The following is an 18,838-nucleotide window of genomic DNA, read 5'->3' as shown; positions in this document are numbered from 1 at the left end:
CATAGAAATCATCGTCATTCTTTTTTATACCTGCATAATATTCCACATGGTAGGGATGTCCCATAGTTTAATCAGTCATGAATAGCCATTTTTTCCCCAATATTTGGATTACCTTATGCATATGTATTTTCATACTGTTAGGGTAGGTGCAGAAGTGGGATTGCTGAGGAAGGGCACATGTAGTTTTATTAATATTGCCAAACCTGCCTCCAGATGAGTTGTACAAATCTGCATTTCCTCCAGCAATGAATAAGAATGCCTATTTCTTCCCCAAAACCTTGCTGACAGAATGTTGTCAAAGTTTTTATTTTTACCAGTCTGGTATGTGAGAAATTACATCTTAATGTTTAAATTTGCCTTTCTCTATTATGAGTGAATTTGAACATTCTCCCATCTGTTTGAGGGCCATTTTAACTCACTTGTGTGTGTCAATTGTACGTGTCTTTTTCTGATTCGTCTATTGGGGTTTTGGTCTCTATCCCCCAATTTTTAAGTTCTGTTTATATCACACGTATTAGCCCTTTGTTATTTATGCTATGAATATATTCTCCCAGTTTATCAGTTGACTTTAGATTGTGTGGTACTTCTGCCATGCAAACGTTTATTTTTATGTAGTCAAATTTATCAGTATTTTCTTTTATTAATTGTCATTTTTAATATAAAGTTAGAATCCCTTCCCTACACCCAGGTGAGAGAGGAACTCGCCACATTTTCTTCTAGTGCTAGAATGGTTTCATCTTTCACATTTAGATCTTTAATCCAATTGTAGTTAATTCCTACATGTGGATCTAGTTTTATATTTTTCCAAATGGCTACCTAGTTGTCCCAGACCATTTATTAAAAAGTTCATTTTACACCATAGACTTGAAATGGCACATTTGTCATATACTAAGTTTCCAGATGTATATGGATCTAATTTTGGACCTTCTAATTTTTATTCCACTATGAACACAAATTTTAAAAGGTTCTCAACACTGCCCAGAAATGCAACTACAATTCCCTCATTTGTTGACTTTCTCACTTTCTGTAATCACTATTTTACTTTCTCCTCTCTATTCCAGTCTCCAAGACCACTTCCTCTTCTTTCTAGCTGACCACTTCCTTTCACATTTTATTAATAAATAGATGCAATCAAATGAGACCTACCCACATAAAATCTAGGAATCTGCCTGCACCTGTACACATGGGCTCTGCTTTCCCTCCAGGAGCTATGGATAGCCTTTGTTCTTACCTTGGGCCAAGCATTCTGTGTTGTGTATTGGAGCCTATCACCTCTCTCCTTCTCAAGGTCTTCACTCCTGCAACTAACCCCTCTCTCTGGTAGCATCTAAGAAGATATAACAATTGTACATGTATATGCACCCAACATAGGAGCACCTAAATAAAGGAACTATTAATAGAAATAAAGGGAGAAATTGATAGTAACACAATAACAGTAGGGCATTTTAACACCCTACTTATATCAATGAACAAGTCACTCAGACAGAAAATCAATGAGGAAACACTAGCTTCAAATGGCATATTAGATCAGATGGACTTCATAGGTATATTTATAGGACATTCCATCCAAAATCAACAGAATACACATTCTTTTCAAGTGCAGATAGAACATTGTCCAGGACAGACTTACCAAACAAGCCTTGGTAAATTTAAGAAAATTGAAATAATATCAAATATCTTTTCTGACCACACTATGAGACTACAAATCAATTACAATAAAAAAAACTGCAAAAAGCACAAAACACATGGAGGCTAACCAATATGCTACTAAACAATCAATGGATCACTAAAGAAGTCAAAAAGGAAATAAAAAATACTTGGAGACAAATGAAAACAAAAACATAATGATCCAAAATCTATGGGACACAGCAAAAGCAGTCTGAAGAGGGAAGTTTATAGCAATACACATTTACCTCAGGAAACAATATAAATCTCATATAAACAATCTAATCTGACATCTAAAGGAACTAGAAAAAGAATAAATGAATTCGACAATAAGTAGAACGAAGGAAATAATAAAGATCAGAGCAGAAACAAATAAAATAGAGACTAAAAAGACAACAGAAAAGATCAATGAAACTAAGAACTTGTTCTTTGAAAAGATAAATAAAATTGACATATCTTTAGCCAGACTCATCAAGAAAAAAAGAAGTCTCAAGCCAATAAAATCAAAAATGAAAAGAAGTTACAACCAACAGCATACAAATTCAAAGGATCATAAGAGATTATTAAGAAGAACTATATGCAATAAAATGGACAATCTAGAAGAAATGAACAAATCCTATAAATGTATAATCTCCCAAGACTAAACCAGAAAGAAATAGAAAATATAAACAGACTGATTATAAACAGATTGATGAAGCTGAGTCAGTACTTTAAAAACTCCCAATGGCAAGAGCCCAGGCAGGACCAGTGGCTTTACAGGTGAATTCTAGCAAACATTTAGGGAAGAGTTAACACTTATCCTTCTCGTATTACTCCCCAAAAACTGCAGAGGAAAGAACACTTCCAAACTCATTCTGTGAGGACATTATCCTAATACCAAAACCATACAAAGACACCACAAAAAGAAAGAAAATTACAGGTCTATAATCACAGATGAATAAAAGTGCAGAAATCCTCAAAAAGAAAATTAGCAAACCAAATCCAACAATAACCTAAAAGATCATACAGCATGATCAAGTGGGATTTATCCCAGGGAATGCAAGGATTTTTCAATATCTACAAATCATTGTGACAAATCACACTAACAAACTGAAGAATAAAAATCATATGATCACCTCAATAGATGCTTTTAAAAAGCTTTTGGCAAAATTCAATATTCATTTATGATAAAAACTTTCCAGAAAGTGGGCACAGAGGGAACATACCTCAGCATAATAAACGCCATATATGGCAAGCCCACAGCTAACATCATACTCAACAGTGAAAAGCTGAAAGCATTTATTCTAAGATAAAAAACACGATGAGGACTCCCATACTCACCACTTTTATTCAACATAGCATTGGAAGTCCTAGCCACACATCAGACAAGAAAAGGAAATAAAGTGAATCCAGATCAGAAAGGAAGAAGTAAAATATGATACCATTCATAGAAAATCCTAAAGACTCCACCAAAGAACTAACCGAGCTCACCAATGAATTTGGTAAAACTGCGGGATACAAGATTAATATACAGAAATTGGTGGCATTTCCATACACTAATAATGAACTATCATAAAGAAAAATTAAGTAAACAATCCCACTCATAATTACATCAAAAAGAATAAAATACCTAGGAATAAACAGACCTAAGGAGATTAGAAACGTGTACTTGGAAAACTATAAGACAATGAAGAAACTGAAGACAACACAAACAAATGAAAACATATACCATGTTCATGGACTGGAAGAATTACTATTGTTAAAATGACCATACTACCCAAGGCAATGTACAAATTCAATGCCATCCCTATCAAAATACCAATGGCATTTTTCAGAGAACTAGAACACTTTTAAAATTTGTATGGAAACATGAAAGACCCCAAATAGCCAAAATAATCTTGAGAGAGAACAGAGCTGGAAAAATCACTTGCTCCCTGAATTCAGACTATACTACAAACTACAGTAATCAAAACAGTATGGTACTGGCACACAGATCAACAGAACAGAACAGAAAGACCAGAAATAAATTCACACACTAATGGTTAATTAATCTATGACAAAGGAGGCAAGAATATACAATGGAGAAAAGACAGTCTCTTTGATAAGTGATGCTGGGAAAATTGGGCAGCTACATATAAAAGAATGAAATCAGAACATTCTCTACACGATATACAAAAATAAATCCAAAATGGATTAAAGACCTAAATGTAATACCAGAAAACAGAAAACTCCTAGAAGAAAATAGGCAGAACACTCTTTGACATAAATTGTAGCAATGTTTTTCAGATTGTCCCTTAAAACAAAGAAAATAAGAGCAAAAATAAATGGGACCTAATTAAACTTAAAAGTTTTTGCACAGCAAAGGAAACCATTCACAAAACTAAAAAACCACCATACAATATCATTTATATGTAGAATCTGAAAAAAAAAAGACACAAATGAACTTACTTACGAAACAGAAACAAACTCACAGACATAGAAAACAAACATGGTTACCAGGGGAAAGCAGGTAAGAAGGGACAAATTGGGAGCTCAAGATTTGCAGATACTACCTACAAGTTCCTACGTATAGCACAGAGAACTATATTCAATATCTTGTAGTAACCTACAATGAAAAAGAATATGAAAAGGAATATATGTATGTATACATATGACTAAAATATTATGCTGTACACCAGAAACTGATACATTGTAAACTTACTTCAAAAGAAAAAAAAAACTGAAAAACCTACTGAATGGAAGAAAATATCTGTATAGATATGACCGATAAGGGGTTAATATCCAAAACAGCTCATACAATTCAATATCAAAGAAACTAACAACCCAGTTTAAAAAATAGGCAGAAGACCTGAATAGACATTTTCCCAATGAGGACATAGAGATGGCCATGAAAAGATGCTCAACATTGTAAATCATCAGAGAAATGCCAACACCTGTTAGAATGGCAATCACCAAAAACAACACAAATAACAGATGTTGGTGATGATGTGGAGAAAAGGGGACGTTAGTACGCTGTTGGTGCGAATGTAAACTGGTGCAGCCATTGTGAAAAACAGTAGGGAGGTTTCTCAAAAAACTAAAAATAAAACTACCATATGACCCAGCAATTCCAATAATGAGTATCAATCTGAAAAAAACAAAAGCAATGATTTGAAAAGATACGCACACCCCAAAGTTCATAGCAGTATTATTTACAATTGCTAAGATATAGAAGAAACCTAAGTGTCCATCAACAGATGAATGGATAAAGACACATACATACACACACACAATGTAATACTATTCAGCCATTAAAAGAATGAAATCTTGCCATTTGCAACAACATGGATGGATCTGGAGGGTATTATGCTTAGTGAACTAAGCCAGACAGAGAAAGACAGATAATTCACTGTTAGTGTACAGAAACCCTATTAATTTTTGTAAGTTATTTTTGTATCCTGGAAGCTTACTGAATTTGTTAATTAAATCTAACAGTTTTTTGGTGGAGTCTTTAGGATTTTATGTATATAAAATCATGCCAGCTGCAGATATTGACATTTTTATTTCTTCTTTTCAAATTCTGATGCTTTTTATTTGTTTTTCTTGTCTGATTGCTCTGGATAAGACTTCTAGTACTATATTGCATAGGACTTTTGAGAGTGGGCATTCTTGTTTTGCTCCTGATTTTAGAGGAAAAACTTTCAGCCTTTCACCAATGAATTATTTGAAAAAGAAATAAAGAAAATGATCCCATTTACAACAGCATCAAAAACAATAAAATACTTAGGAATAAACATAACCAAGGGGGTGAAAGACCTCTATGCTTTTAAAACTACAAGACACTGATGAAAGAAAATGAAGCAGATACAAATAAATGGAAAGCTATCCTGTGCTCATGGATTAGAAGATTTAATATTATTAAAATTTCCATATTATGCAAAGCCATCTATAAATTCAATGCTATATCCCTATTAAGATTCAATGGCTTTTTTTTTTTAAGAAGTAGGAAAGAACTACCCCAAAATGTGTATGGAAGCATGGAAGACTCTGAATAGCCAAAGCAATCCTGAGAAAGAAGTATAAAGAAGGGAGTATCATATTTTCTGATTTCAAGCTATATTACAAAGCTACAGTTATCAAAACACTATGGTAATGGCATTAAAACAGACACAGACCAATGGAACAAGAATCAGGAGCCCAGAAATAAACAAATTCATATACGTCAAGCAATATTTAACAAGGGAGCCAATACTCAATGGAGAAAAGATAGACTTTTCAATAAATAGTGCTGGGAAAACTGGGTATTAACATGTAAAAGAATGAAAGTAAACCCCTATCTTATGCCACTCACAAAAATTAACTTGAAATGGATTAAAGACTTGAGTGTAAGACCAGAAATCATAAAACTCCTAGAAAATAACACTGGCATTAAGCTCCGTATCTGTCTTGGTGAAGATTTTCTGAATATGACACCCGAAGCACAAGCAACAGAATAAAAAATAAACACGTGGTACTACATCACAGTAAAGAGCTTCTGCACAGCAAAAGAAACCATCAATAAAATGAAAGGATTACCTATGGAATGGGAAAAAGTATTTGTAAACCATTTATCTGATAAGGGGTTAATATCTAAAATATATAAAGAACTCCTGTAACTCAATAGCAAAAAAGCAAATAATCTAATTAAAAATGGGCAAAGGACATGAATAGACATCTGTCCAATGAAGAAAGATATGAGGCCAACGGGTACATGAAAAGCTGTCACTATTACTAACCACTAGGGAAATGCGAATCAAAACCACACTAAGATATCACCTCGCGCCTGTCAGACGATAGCTAACACTGCTACATGGTACATGTCAAAGTTGTTAAGGGAGTAAATCCTGAGTTCTCATCACATGGGAAAAAATTTTTTTTTCCTTCTTTTTTTCTAACTATGAGATGATGGATGTTAACTACACTTGTGGTAATCATTTCACAATGTATGTAAGTCAAATCATTATGCTGTACATCTCACCCTTATATAGTGCTGCATGTCAGTTATACCTCAATAAAAGTGGGAAAAAATGTTAAAAATCCCCTCTATGAGCCATCAACTCAGGGCCTGTATCCTTCTCCCTCAAACCCAGGCATGGGTGTTCAGTTACTGCAGAGGCAATTTAAAGAACTAACTTCGTGAGGAGAGGCTGTGTCATGGCCTTGGCCGGGCAGTCCTGCTCTGGGTGACCCTGAGACTCTGCTTAGTCCCTACAGCCTTGTCACCCCAGAGTAAAATGGGAGCATCACTTGCCCCATGACAGATTCCCTAGGCTTCTGCAATAGTAAGCACTACAGTTTGACCAAAAGGACTGAAGACTATCTAACAAATCTATTTCTTTAGAACATTAACTCCCAAAACACACTAAAAATGTAGTAAAATATACTTTAAAAATGAGCTTCGTGGTCTCGCTTATGCATGCCCAATAAAACAATGTTAAAGCACGTTATGCAGACCAGTCAGCCGGGCTGTGCCTGCTACCACTTTGTTCTCCCCCCTGCTGGAGTGACCGTGGGCACAAGCCCTGGGCCAGCCTCGCCCTCTGGACATGGACACCTCCATTTTCTCCAACATCATCCCACATCTTTTAATTCCAAATTAACAACTCCCAGATTAAAAAGGAGGAATCAGTTTTCCTTCACAGAAGAAATTATTTTATTCCACTTGAAAAAAGTATACAGATATTCATTCTTTGCCCGGCAAAAGTCATGTTCTCATGGGAGTCTGAGTCCTGCTGGGTGAATTTAAAGGTGATAAATGTTAGAGAAACCCGTAGCCCTCAGGGGCAAAGTGCACACAAACATTTGACTGGAAAAGCATTTACATGATCAAAACCTTACATGATCAAAATTTCCTGTAGTAAAGGTTCACAAATTCATTTTATCCTGAAAACCATTTTGGTTTTGAAGAAAACATTTTATTTTGAAGATAATTTAAATTTGCTAATTAAACCCAGGGCAGAATAGTTCTTCACATAACTGAAAGGAGAAAGAAACTGGATGCCTATCTCAAGAGTTCTGCCACATTCCCTTCCTCTTACATGACGAGATCTTTCAAATTGCTCTTTAGGCCTAATGTGTCAAATGCCTTAAATCTGCATTAAAGCTCAGCATTTGTGCAGCGTGTTTTCCTCCCGGGAGACAGACCTCTCCAAGGCTGGGCTGCCAGCCACCTTGGCTGATTTCCACTCCGTGGGACCAAGGTGGGCTCCTGCCCTCACCCCATTCACCCATTCTCCACCAGCGAGCCTCCGAGGCCCGCCCAGGCCCTCCTCCAGCCTCTGCATTAGCACCCCTTTTGCCTCGTCATAAGAGGAGATGGGCAAACCTCAGGTCCCTCTTTTTATGGCCTTTCACAGGAGGGTCACCTGTAGGCCCTCTGTTAAGGGCTTGATATTTTAACACTATGAGCTACATTGAAATCACCTAAAGAAAGCCATTCCTGTTCTGTGGCTCTAGAATCCCAAAGAATGGAGTTGAGGAAGCAGCAGGTAGCACCCCCGTTTTCCCTGCACCACTCTTTCAGGTGCACACAGAGGCCAGCAGATGCAGGACTGGTGACTGTTCGCCCTTAGAAGTGCCACACGTTGGGACCTCGGTGACAGGCACTGATCCTTCCCTCTACACTTACTCCACTCCAGACACTGACCAGCAAGAGCTCCTTCCAAGAATGCTAATGTGGGGGATCCAGGTAGCAATCACTGTGCAGGTGCTCCTCGGGCGAAACTGGGCCATGGCCTCCGAACGTTCTGGCCAGGAAGTGCTGGTCGCACCATGCAGAGCTTAAAACACGCCTGCGTGTCAGATTAAGTAGCTCTAGAAGTTCGAGGAACAGAACCACTATTTACTCATATTACAGCAATTTGGATTTAGAGCTTTTTAAATTCTAGGCAGGACATTGGCTCAAAAAGGCTATCTGAGGGGGCAAATATGAAGCAAGGCTTGTTACAACTGTAATGTGTCACACTCTAAAACAGGGTGACATTCCACACTATTGCACTTTTGCCGGGCAGACACACAACAGCACTTGTCAGAGCCTGTCACTCCTCCACAGCAGGCAGGGGACAATGCAAACGGGAAGACCACCAAAGCCGACCCCCGGGGCTCCCACACTGTAGGTCTGTTTGCCAAGGCCATTCCTCTCCCTTCCAGCATGTCCAACTTGGGGGCGCACACGGTGCTACTGTGAAGACACGGCCAGTCCACTAAATGCCTCCAGGAAGCAGCGTCTGTCAGGTGTAAATGTCTCTCTTGCTGCTCTTCTCTGGATGTAGGAGACTGAGGGTGCCAGTGTTTTGGCTCCCGCAGCCTTAGATCAGGCAAGGATGTTCCCCACGGTGAGTGTTACTGAGAACACAACGGTGGCTTCTGCAACGTGTCCAAATGTCAGAGAAAAGGAAAGTCAGCACATGTCCATTGCTAACGGATGCACATCAGAAGCCCCACTGCTAAAGCTGGCCTGATTACTTAGGAACAACAGCTAGTTCCCCCCTGGGTATGACTGAACTGGCTGTCTGAAGAGGGGAGGGTTGGCACTGGAATCACTAATTTGGGGGCTTGGCCTGGAACTGCATTTATGGCCATCGAGCCATTGGGGACAGTAGTTGTATTCAAGCTGCTAGGGATGTCACTAGTAGCTTGTATTTTAAAATAGACCAAATAAAACACTGGTAAAACAATTCCAATTAGAAGCATGATAAACACAGCATTCCACCACTGAATTCCACAGTCTGCACCATTTGTCGGCGGCTTCGGAGGAGCCGGAAGCAGTGGCTGACTGGAGGTCTCGATGCGGTGACATTCACTCAAAAAGATGTCTGACTGCACTGCACGCTCAATATTCTGGTCAATGCCCTTAAAGAAATCCGTCAGTGGGCTAGATGGGGCACTGGCACCCACAGCTGCTCTGTCTGGGTCTGGCTGCTCCTCGAAGGTCACTCTGGTCTCTGTGGATGAGCTCAGGAGGGGTCTGAGTTCTTTCTGGGTCTCCGTTAGGATTCCGTGATTTTTCACTGGAATCTTAATAGATTTCAAAGCATATAAGTCTTGTTCTCTGATGAAGTTGTTGACTTTCTTGATATCTGCAACCTGGGGAAGCCATGAAGACAAACATCACGAAATATGTAAAGCTCCTTACAACTAATATCCAAAAAGTGGTGCTTAACCTCTCCGGGTGATGGTCCACTCTGCTTAAGAATCTGATGAACACTGGAAAACTGTAGCTACGCACAAGATTTAATTTAGGCTGAACAACTTTGGGTTTTTTGGCTTTAACTCAGCCTTAATGTTATAGCCTAATCATCAGATTTTTGTAAAGACTTACAAGTCTGAACAACTTAAGATTACTTTTGGAAAAGACTTTTTTATTTGTTCAAAGTGTGCCTTCAACAAAATGATTTTAGGTGAAACACATCATGGTAAAAGAAGGCTGTAACTCTTTCTACTCTTAACTTTTGAGGCAACAGTGCCCCTGTCTGGCTGACTTCTCTCCTGCATCAGAATTTAGTAGCTGTAGTAAACATTAGCACTCAGCAAACACAAATCCTCAGCCAGCTCTAAAGACACTCAGAATCTAGTTCACCTGTAATGACATTTTAAAAGTGTGCTACAACATTTCCTTGCCAGAAGTACTATATGGCCTATAAACTTATTTTAAAATAAAAGCTACCTAGAGTTGATTCACTTTGAGGATTTCACAACACTTATGATAATTAGAAACATGCAGGGAATATGCATCAAGTTGGAAACTATAGATGGAAATCATCTGCCTATTCCACTATTAGGACTTGAGGAGAAAGGAATATGACTATGTCTTATAAAGGAACAAAGTTTATGAGAAATCCCTCTCATGATCAAACCTTAAGGTTTAATAAGTAGGGGGAAATGTAAGTCAAAGATAAATCCTCCCTCAAGTTATTGTTTGAAAACTTACCAAAAGCACCAGAGATGGACTCTAAGGTTTTAACTCCTAAGTCCACTTAAACTAGAGTGTAAATACAGCCAACAGACCTTATTCAAATCAATCATCTTCATAATTTTAATTATTTAGCAAGTGCTTTTATCATTTCATTGAATTAGAGTGAGGGACATTTTTAATTTACTAAGTCCTGAAACTAAACCATAAGGTGCTTGAGATGCTTCTAGCTTTGATCCTAATAAGCTAACATCAAATTTATTTACTTCAAATAGGAGAACGGATTACTTGTCAGATGCATTATTTATATAATACTTTTGGGTTTATTAAACATCACCATTCCAAGAAGCCCACTGCATCTATTCAGGTCTCTAGAGGAGATGATTCATTTTTCTGTACAATTTCTATAAACTATATAGTATGCCTACAGAAGCTGATTGTAAGAGTCAAATATAAATCTCAGTACAATGCAGAGACCACTATGTATCCTGGGAGACCGGCCTGTTTATTTCCCTGGGAAAACACACCACCATCCCCACACTTCATATTGAGCCATTTGGACCTTGTTAAATAAATAACACTTCAAGGATGAAAAGATATTTTTTTAAATAAGTAGCTTATAGAAAGCCACAGAAAGCAGCAGTACAGTGTTAGCAAAATGAAACAGTTTCAATCGAGACGACAATGCAGCAATTCTATAAACACTTTCCTACTTACTTTGCCATTGTTAATCACTCTGACAGCTAAAAACATAATTAAAGAGAGAAACAGGGTTATATAGATACACAGCATACAAAGGCCAGATCATGCAGTTCTAAAAGAGAGAAGGTAAAAACTCTACCAAAGGAGCTACAATCGGCAAGAAAGGTTTAGAAAAAGAAAAGTAGCAGAAAAATGCAAGCATACCTAAAAAATCTTGGATAAATTCTACCTGGCATCTCTGGCCCCGACATAGTCGTAAATAAAATGTGTTCAAAAGGAAAAAAAAAAAAGGTTTCAGCATCTCAGTTTGGAGGGATAAGGAAGAGAAGTACTCTGTGGAGAGGGAACTGCCCCATCACCGGAAACTCCTAATCCTATGACCCCAGGGTTCAGAATGGTTAAGTACTTCCACCTGCCTTCACTCTCAAGCTAGAAAGAGGTCTCCTTTACCCATAGCAGGCTTCTCCCAACCACTTGCGGGAGTCAGGAAGGGGCAGCAGGTTCACCCTTCAGTGAGCTCCTGCTCCTCTAAACACACAGGGCGAAGGCAGATGGCTCCTTCACCTGCGGGGTTTCTTACTTTGCAGCCATACTGAAGCGCGAGCTTGTTGAGGCTGTCCTCCTGGGCCAGCTCCCGCTGCAGCAGCACCACGTCCCCTGCTCCAGGCTGGTGAGGGTGGTGGGCACCCTTCTTCTGGCGCTCCTTGCCCCGGGGCCGCAGGGCCACTCGGTGGGTCTCTTCCTCAGAGGAGTCCCCCGAATCCCCACCGCCATTCTCAAACATGTAAACGTGGCTGGCCGGAGTCCTATAGACAATGGCTGGGCCTTGGAAGGTCTTGGTCAACACTTCCTTCTGCCTCATTTTCTTAACTGAAAACCAAACCCCAGTGTTAATTCCACACAAGGCAGTCATTCTTCTGTAGCTACACTGAAGATAAGTGTCTTCGTGCTGTTAGAGATGACTCCTTTCCCTAATATTATAAATAATCAACACATGCCGTAGGTACAAAAAAAGGCACAATATGTTTATGCTGGCTGAGATGAAAGGAGAGAGATAAACAAATAAAAACACTTTTTTCCCCATAACTGCACACCTTTTGCGCAGAAAACAAAAGAATCCTCCTTTTTCCCTTATTCCTCATCCATAGCTGTCTCCCCAAAACCCACATATGTAGAGAAAAGACTTCTCTTTTTGGTCCCGGAGTAGCAGAGGGGCAGATGGGATGATTGCCAGGAGAGGAAAGGACTGTTCTGACTTCCTGGCACTGAGAAGCTTAAACTCGGAACCTACCTTTGTACGAAAAAATTCTTGCTCAATACTTCAGACATTCCAAAGTATCGTCACTAAGGTCAAGACTAAGGGCACTTGCTTAGAACTATGAGATTAAATACTCCGATTCTGAAATAGCTTGAATTATATAATATGTGAGGCAAGTTAGGGGCAAGATTCCTGTCAAACTGAGAAACTCGTCCAGTTTCTCGCCACGTCCCTTTGCCTTCAGTACCTCCCGTGTCTGGTTTTAATTTTCACTTCCAGACAAGTGCAGAAGCCGCAGTGCTGCCTTTCCTCTCTCCGAAGTGCTCGAGTGAACTTCCAGAAATGAAATCTCAAACACGGGGAATGACAGTCTCAAAAAGAGTTGGCATCCTCAGGTTTCTTCGGAGCCCGAGGGGAGCGGCCCGTTCAGGGCAGCCGTGGCCCCGCGCGACCACCGCATCTCGCCCCCGCCCCCTCCCCCACACGCTAGAGCCCCCGCCAGCCCGGAGGAGGGAGGGGCAGCCGTTCTGCCGGGGCCGGAGAGTCACCTGTGGCGACCCGAGCTCGGCGCGGGCCTTCCTGTCCGAGCTCAGGGCCTGCAAGGAGCCCTGGCGGCTCCCAGGCCTCAGTTTCCCTCGGAGCTCCTTCCGTGGAAGGACCGAGGTACTCAAACGAGCTGACTGAAGAAAAAAAAAAAAAACGGGGAGCGGCCCGACCTATGCTTAGACGGGCGGGGCCCCAACATTCCACACAAGCACGACCTCCGACCTCTGCCCTCCGACACCAGAAACCTCGGGCCAGCCCTCCACGGTCTCGGACGCCGCCGCATCTCCAGCGGCAGGAGTGACCTCGGAGACCCAGGAGTTGCAGCTCGCCACCCAGCTGACAAGCAGGGCCACGCCACGGCGCCGCAAAGGGCCTACACGTTACCTCCAAACAGGACCGCAGCCCCGGCTCCCTACCCTCCTACCCCCGCAGACTCGGGTACCTCAGCGTCCGGGTTCAATCGGGTTCCGCCGGGATCCGCCGAGACCAGCCGACGCCGCCGCCGCCGCCGCTGCTGCGTCTGCTGATTGGCTGCGAAAATCAGCAGTTCTCCGGGGGCGGGGACAGAGAGGCAGCCAATGAAATCAGCGGTGGGCGGGGACTGGGATGGGCCGGGCTGTGCTGAGAGGCCACTATGGGACCTGCCTGGAGCTCAGCCCGCAGGGCGGGGCCCGGAGTATGGGGCGGGCAGAGGCGGGGCCTCAGCTCAGTGACCTGACACTGGCCCCTCCCGCTTGCCTGCCACTTCTGCACCCGCTGGTCCTGGCTCCAGCTTTTGTCTCTGCTGTAGGCTGTTAAACACTTTAACGTCTCCCTCTCAGCTTTCTGCTGAACCTCAGCTTTCTTACCCGTAGAACAGGCCTTTGGCCCCGCCCTGTGTCCCTGATCTGTAACGAGAGTTCGGATTCCCAGTATAATGGGTGTTACCGACTACGGCCTCGGGCGGAGAAGCCCCTCTGGCTCGGTCTAGGAGGATGAGGGGGTCTCCGCATGCCCAGCCCTCGCTGGCCAGGGGCACAGGAGTTTGCTCTGCTCAACCCCGTCCACGAGGTTACGAAACGCGGACCAGAGAAGCATAATTTATCAAATTTCGAATGGCAGAGGACTGACTCCTTAAGCTTAAAAGTGATGCACGAACTCTTTCACATACTAAAACACAAACTTTTAAAGCCTGAAACCCTTAAAAGGAAATCAAAATTAAAAAGCAAACCATAATCTAGGAGAAACAAATGCAGCAAAAGATTAAAATCCTTAATTGAGAGAGACCTCATCAAATTAATAAGAAACACACTAAAATATCAGTAGATAAATGGATGGAGAGCATGAGCAGACAATTCTGCACGAGCAGAACACAAATGGCTAACAGGGAAGAGAAATTAAACCTCACTAGCAATCAAACTAAGCAACAAAGCAAAAGGAGAAAACATTAAGATCTCAGAAACCCCTTCTATAGCTTTCCATCTCACTTAGAATAAAAATCAAGTTCTTTATCTCGGCAGACAAAAGTCCAGAACAGTGTGAGGGCTACAGCACATTCTCTACCATTCTACCCTTTCCTTCTAAAATGCCCCACTTTTCTCTGGCCTTTAAATACCCAGATCTCCCACCTCTGGCTCTTCAGAGGAATGTCCTTCTCTCAGCTGCTGGCTCAGCGAGACCTTCTGATCCTCAGGCCTCAGATAAGCCACTGTCTCAGCAGGGCTGTCCCTGACTACACTATATACATATGTGCTCCCTCTGTGCTCTGTCAGATCATTCTGTTTCTTCATTGCACTTCTCGGTTAATTGTTTTATTGCCTGAATCCTTCTGCCCCTAATTATCATCTCTAAGTTTGTTTTGCTCACCACTCCCAGTGCCGAACTCAGTGTCTACACTTGGTAGGTACTCATTAAATGGTGGTTCAAGAGAAGAGCCATTCAGTGACCAGACTAAGGTATATAGGAAGTGGCAGCACCAAATCCAATTCCTACTGGGTTTGACTCCAAAGGCCCAGTTGTCTGGCCCAAAGCACCTGGCCATGGCCTGGTGGATTTGGCAAGTCTAGGAGGCAGAATTTAAAAGTGTGACTAATGGGAGAGGGATCAGAACAGAATCTGCAATGCTGAATTAATATAGCCACACTCTGATCAATTACAGTTGTTTGTTTCAATTCAGCATGTCCAATAAAAAGCAAATCCAGACTCAGGTGAGACTTTCTTCAAAAGGATTACTGCAAGAGGAGAGAGGGACTGTTGCAATGGGGGGGGAGGACTGATGCCATAGGGACAATGCTCTGACTATAAGGTATGCAAGCATCTAAGAGTTATGAAGAAAAGGAGAGGAATAAGCAAGGCTGGAAAGAACCAGGTGTGAGGAAGTGGGACTAAGGATGGTGGGACTGGATAGAAAACCCAGCCTATTCTCCAGTGGGTCTGGATGCTGGGTCAGGTTGAGGGTGGGTCAGAGTTCACTCAGGGGCCTGGATGATGGAGAGAGGCTTCATGAAAGTTTGGTTAACAAGCATTTTGTTGCAATTGATCAATGGGGACAAGTGGCCCACCTAATCATTTATGAGGCAAAGAAAGGGAATTTGGAGGGTCTGTGTCTGGCCTTGTCATAGGTAAACAAGGGGGCCACCCCTGAGTCTTCTCTAAGTCATGTGGGGAAGGAAGGATGGTTCTTCACAATAAGCCATTTTCCAGACACAAACATGTTGGGAGGTGGGTCTTAGCCTTCACTGTTTTCCAAGAGCATAGCGCTTGGGCAAAGTTCAACAGTGTCAAGTTTATATCTATGGCTGTCCTTCCACGTGTCAAGCAGCGAAGTGAGGCTGGCAAGCCCTCATGAGGCTTACATTTCTAAATGGAAGATGGAAAAACAAAGATTTACAGAGAAAGGAGCACTGCAGATTATGCTAGATCTTCGATAAACAACAGACCAGATCAACAAAAATTATCCAAACTTTATAAAGGATGCCTGTGTGTCCTTTCAATGTTGTACTGGAGCTTGGTTAGCAGGCCCAAGAACTATCTGATTCTCCAAGGCTGTCCCCAGAGTGTGGCTCTCTGGGGATCCCTGAGACATTTCAGGAGGTCTGTGAGGTCAAAACTATTTTTCTGGTAATGCCAACATTATTTTCCTTTTCCACTTCATTCTCTCTTGATAACCAGGAATTGAGCTAACATATATTAAATCCTTACTGGGTATAGGTAGCACAAAAACTGTATATGTGGGTATTATTAATATCCCCATTTTACAGATGGAACTCAGTATGAGAGAAATTGCTAGCTGCCTATCCAATATCCATTTTAACCTTTTACTTAGGAACAAAACCCCAATATTATCTGAGGAAGCAATGTGCCAAGCTGAGACTACATTTCACAGCCTTCCTTGCCATGGGGTGTGCCCATATGAAAAAATTCCAAACAACGAAGTGTAAGAGGGAAATGTTGCGTGGGATTTCTCGAAATGCTTTAAAAAAAAAAAAGGAGGGGGACATCTGGAAAAGCTCTGTAAAATATTTCTACCCTCTCTCCTGATACCTGGAATGAAGATGTGATGGCTAGAGCACTGCAGTCATCTTGGACCATGAGACAACATTAGAGGCATAATCCATATGCTAAGGATAGCAAAGCAGAAAGATGGAAAATATGTGAGGAAGAAATAAGCGCCTCTGTTGCTTAAGAGGTTGTGAAGATCTCCATTAGTAGCAGTTGAAGTATTTCCTAAATTGTAGACTTGGCACAGAAGTTAAGTTACTTATCTAAGATATCAGAACTAGTAAGCACAAGAGGCAGAATAAAACCCCAGACAGTAGCTACAAAGCCCACGGTCTTATGAAAGCTTCTGAGCAGGGCTCAGTTTTGTTTTCTCTGCTGCCACAGCCCAGCCCAGGAGGCCTGCTAACCTGGTTAACAGTTCCCTCAGAAACATACCCTAGTTTGCTTTCTCCCCTAGTTTTCTCCTCAGGACCTTGGCAAGACTGGCTGAGATGTAGTACCTCAGGCCCAGGTGAGGCCAGATGGGAGACACTGGAACAAAATGGCTCGTCCACTGAAGTGTGCTAGTGTCACATCCACCAACGACAGTCCCACCTCTTTGTCCCTGAGACAGCTGTGACCAAACGCTCACAGACAAGCTACTCAGATATCCCTTAGACTCCGGCCAAACTTAGGCCATCATGTCCCTGTGTCAGCCTGGTATGGACTGAATTGTGTCCCCCCCTAAATTTGTGGGTTGAAGCCTTAACCCCTAGTGCGACTGTATTTAGTGACTGGGCCTATGTGGAAGTAATTCTGGTTAAATGAAGTCTTTAAGATTTAGTATCCTAAACCCAATAGGATTATTGTCCTTAGAAGAAGAGCCCCCCAGAGAGATTACTCTCTCTCGCTCTCCCTGCTCACTCTCAGAGGAAAGGCCACATGAGGATCTAGCAAGAAGGTGACCATCTGTGAGCCAGGAAGAGAGCCTGCACCAGAATCTGACCCTGGATGGACCTTGACATGGGGCTTCCAGACTCCAGAACTGTGAGAAACAGACTTCTGTGTGTAAGCTACCCAGCCTCTGGTGTTTTGTCATGGCATCCTGAGCCGACTATGGCACCAACCTTCTCCTCGGGAGCCCCAGCTAGGGCAGGAGAGATGAAACGGAGCAGATGCCGTGTGGCTGGTTTCCCCAGATGTTTCAAAACACCAGTGGGTAGAGAGCAGACAATGGTACTGGCAAAGGCATTAGAGTCTCCTATGCCACAACTTCTCATTTTACAGAGAGGACTTTAAGACGGAGAGACCCAGGGGATTTGCCCAAGGGTGCACAGCAGGCTAATGGCAGCTCTGAGGCACTATGAATGGAGGAAAACGAATGGGGTCCAAAGCCAGCTCTGCACTTACCTGCTGTGCAACCTTGATCTTCCTGTAAGCTTTCTGGACCTTGGTCCCTGCTTCTACTCTGTGGTCCTCCATGCCCAGGATGGCCATGCTTTCCCTCTGCCTGGAACAATTGCAGGTTACCCTGTCATCTCAGCACAGTTATTATTAACACCCCGCCCAGTCTCATAGTGTCTGGACACACCCTCTACCCCTGAGGCAGTTTTCAAGTCACATGCCCTCCACCCACCCGCTGCCAGACAGTGCTAATTCATCATAGAAACCCAGACAGCCGTCAGGCCTCTGCAGGGAGTATCCAGGACAGCCATGGCCAATCAAGCAGTATTGTCAGAGGAGATGAAATCGATTTGCCAACCCTACTCTGTGGAATCTGGTAGTATTGACCTGGTTTCTTGAGTTGTGATTTCTCCAGTGGCACAGGAAAATCCACTGGTCACTGGGGCTCAGTCTCCTATCCACAAAACAGAAAAATCAAACCTCCTAACTTCTTCCATGTGTTGTAAAGTCATTGCTAGAAAAGAAGCCCTTGGAAGAAACATGACTATGAGTATTAAAGTTCATAGCTCCAAAGATGTTGCCAATTTTAGGAATTCATGGAAAAGTGGTGGGAAAAAAAACGTTTAAAAATAGATTGCATTTGGTACAGAAAAAAAAATATCATTAAAAAGTTAAAGGGCATATGACAGACAAATTGGGTAAAAATATGTGCATCTTTGATATGTTAATATCCTTATTTTGTAAGTCATTTAGATCTTCATAAAAGAAAAGCAAACACTCCATAGAATAACTGACAAAGGGTAAAAACAATTCACTAAAGAAATACATGTAGGAAAAGGTGTTAACTTTACAGATAGCCAAACTGATGAAAACTCAAATAGCTGCAAGAAGCTGGA

At 41.9% G+C, this 18,838-nt stretch overlaps 1 protein-coding gene across 5 annotated transcripts; it reads right to left on the bottom strand.

Moving 5' to 3' along the window:
• Positions 1-7,291: 7,291 nt before the first annotated feature.
• LYSMD4 (LysM domain containing 4) lies at positions 7,292-18,037 on the bottom strand. 5 transcript variants are annotated; one of them, XM_072950695.1, is made up of 3 exons: positions 17,949-18,037; positions 11,856-12,145; positions 7,292-9,747 (listed from the first exon to the last, which is right to left on the bottom strand). In XM_072950695.1, exons 2-3 carry the CDS (start codon positions 12,135-12,137, stop codon positions 9,127-9,129), a joined length of 903 nt encoding a protein of 300 aa, XP_072806796.1. In that variant the 5' UTR covers positions 12,138-12,145; positions 17,949-18,037; the 3' UTR covers positions 7,292-9,126. The 5 variants fall into 5 exon arrangements, with proteins under 5 accessions (XP_072806796.1, XP_006211557.2, XP_072806795.1 ...); XM_006211495.4 differs by lacking the exon at positions 17,949-18,037 and adding an exon at positions 13,522-13,966; XM_072950694.1 differs by lacking the exon at positions 17,949-18,037 and adding an exon at positions 13,464-13,552.
• Between the last annotated feature and the right edge of the window lie 801 nt (positions 18,038-18,838).

The sequence above is a fragment of the Vicugna pacos genome, chromosome 27 (genome assembly GCF_048564905.1).
Source record: "Vicugna pacos chromosome 27, VicPac4, whole genome shotgun sequence".
NCBI classification, from domain to species: Eukaryota; Metazoa; Chordata; class Mammalia; order Artiodactyla; family Camelidae; genus Vicugna; species Vicugna pacos.
Note: the sequence above shows the minus strand (reverse complement) of the source record. Positions and strands in the feature narration are given on the sequence as shown.

What these genes read in the sequence shown, in the direction of transcription:
- LYSMD4 (XM_072950693.1), bottom strand. Translation starts at nt 12,188, where the DNA reads ATGACTGCCTTGTGTGGAATTAACACTGGGGTTTGGTTTTCAGTTAAG. An exon ending in CGCTTCAGTATGGCTGCAAA is followed by an intron (nt 9,748 to 11,855) that starts GTAAGAAACCCC and finishes TGGCTTCCCCAG; the next exon opens with GTTGCAGATATCAAGAAAGT.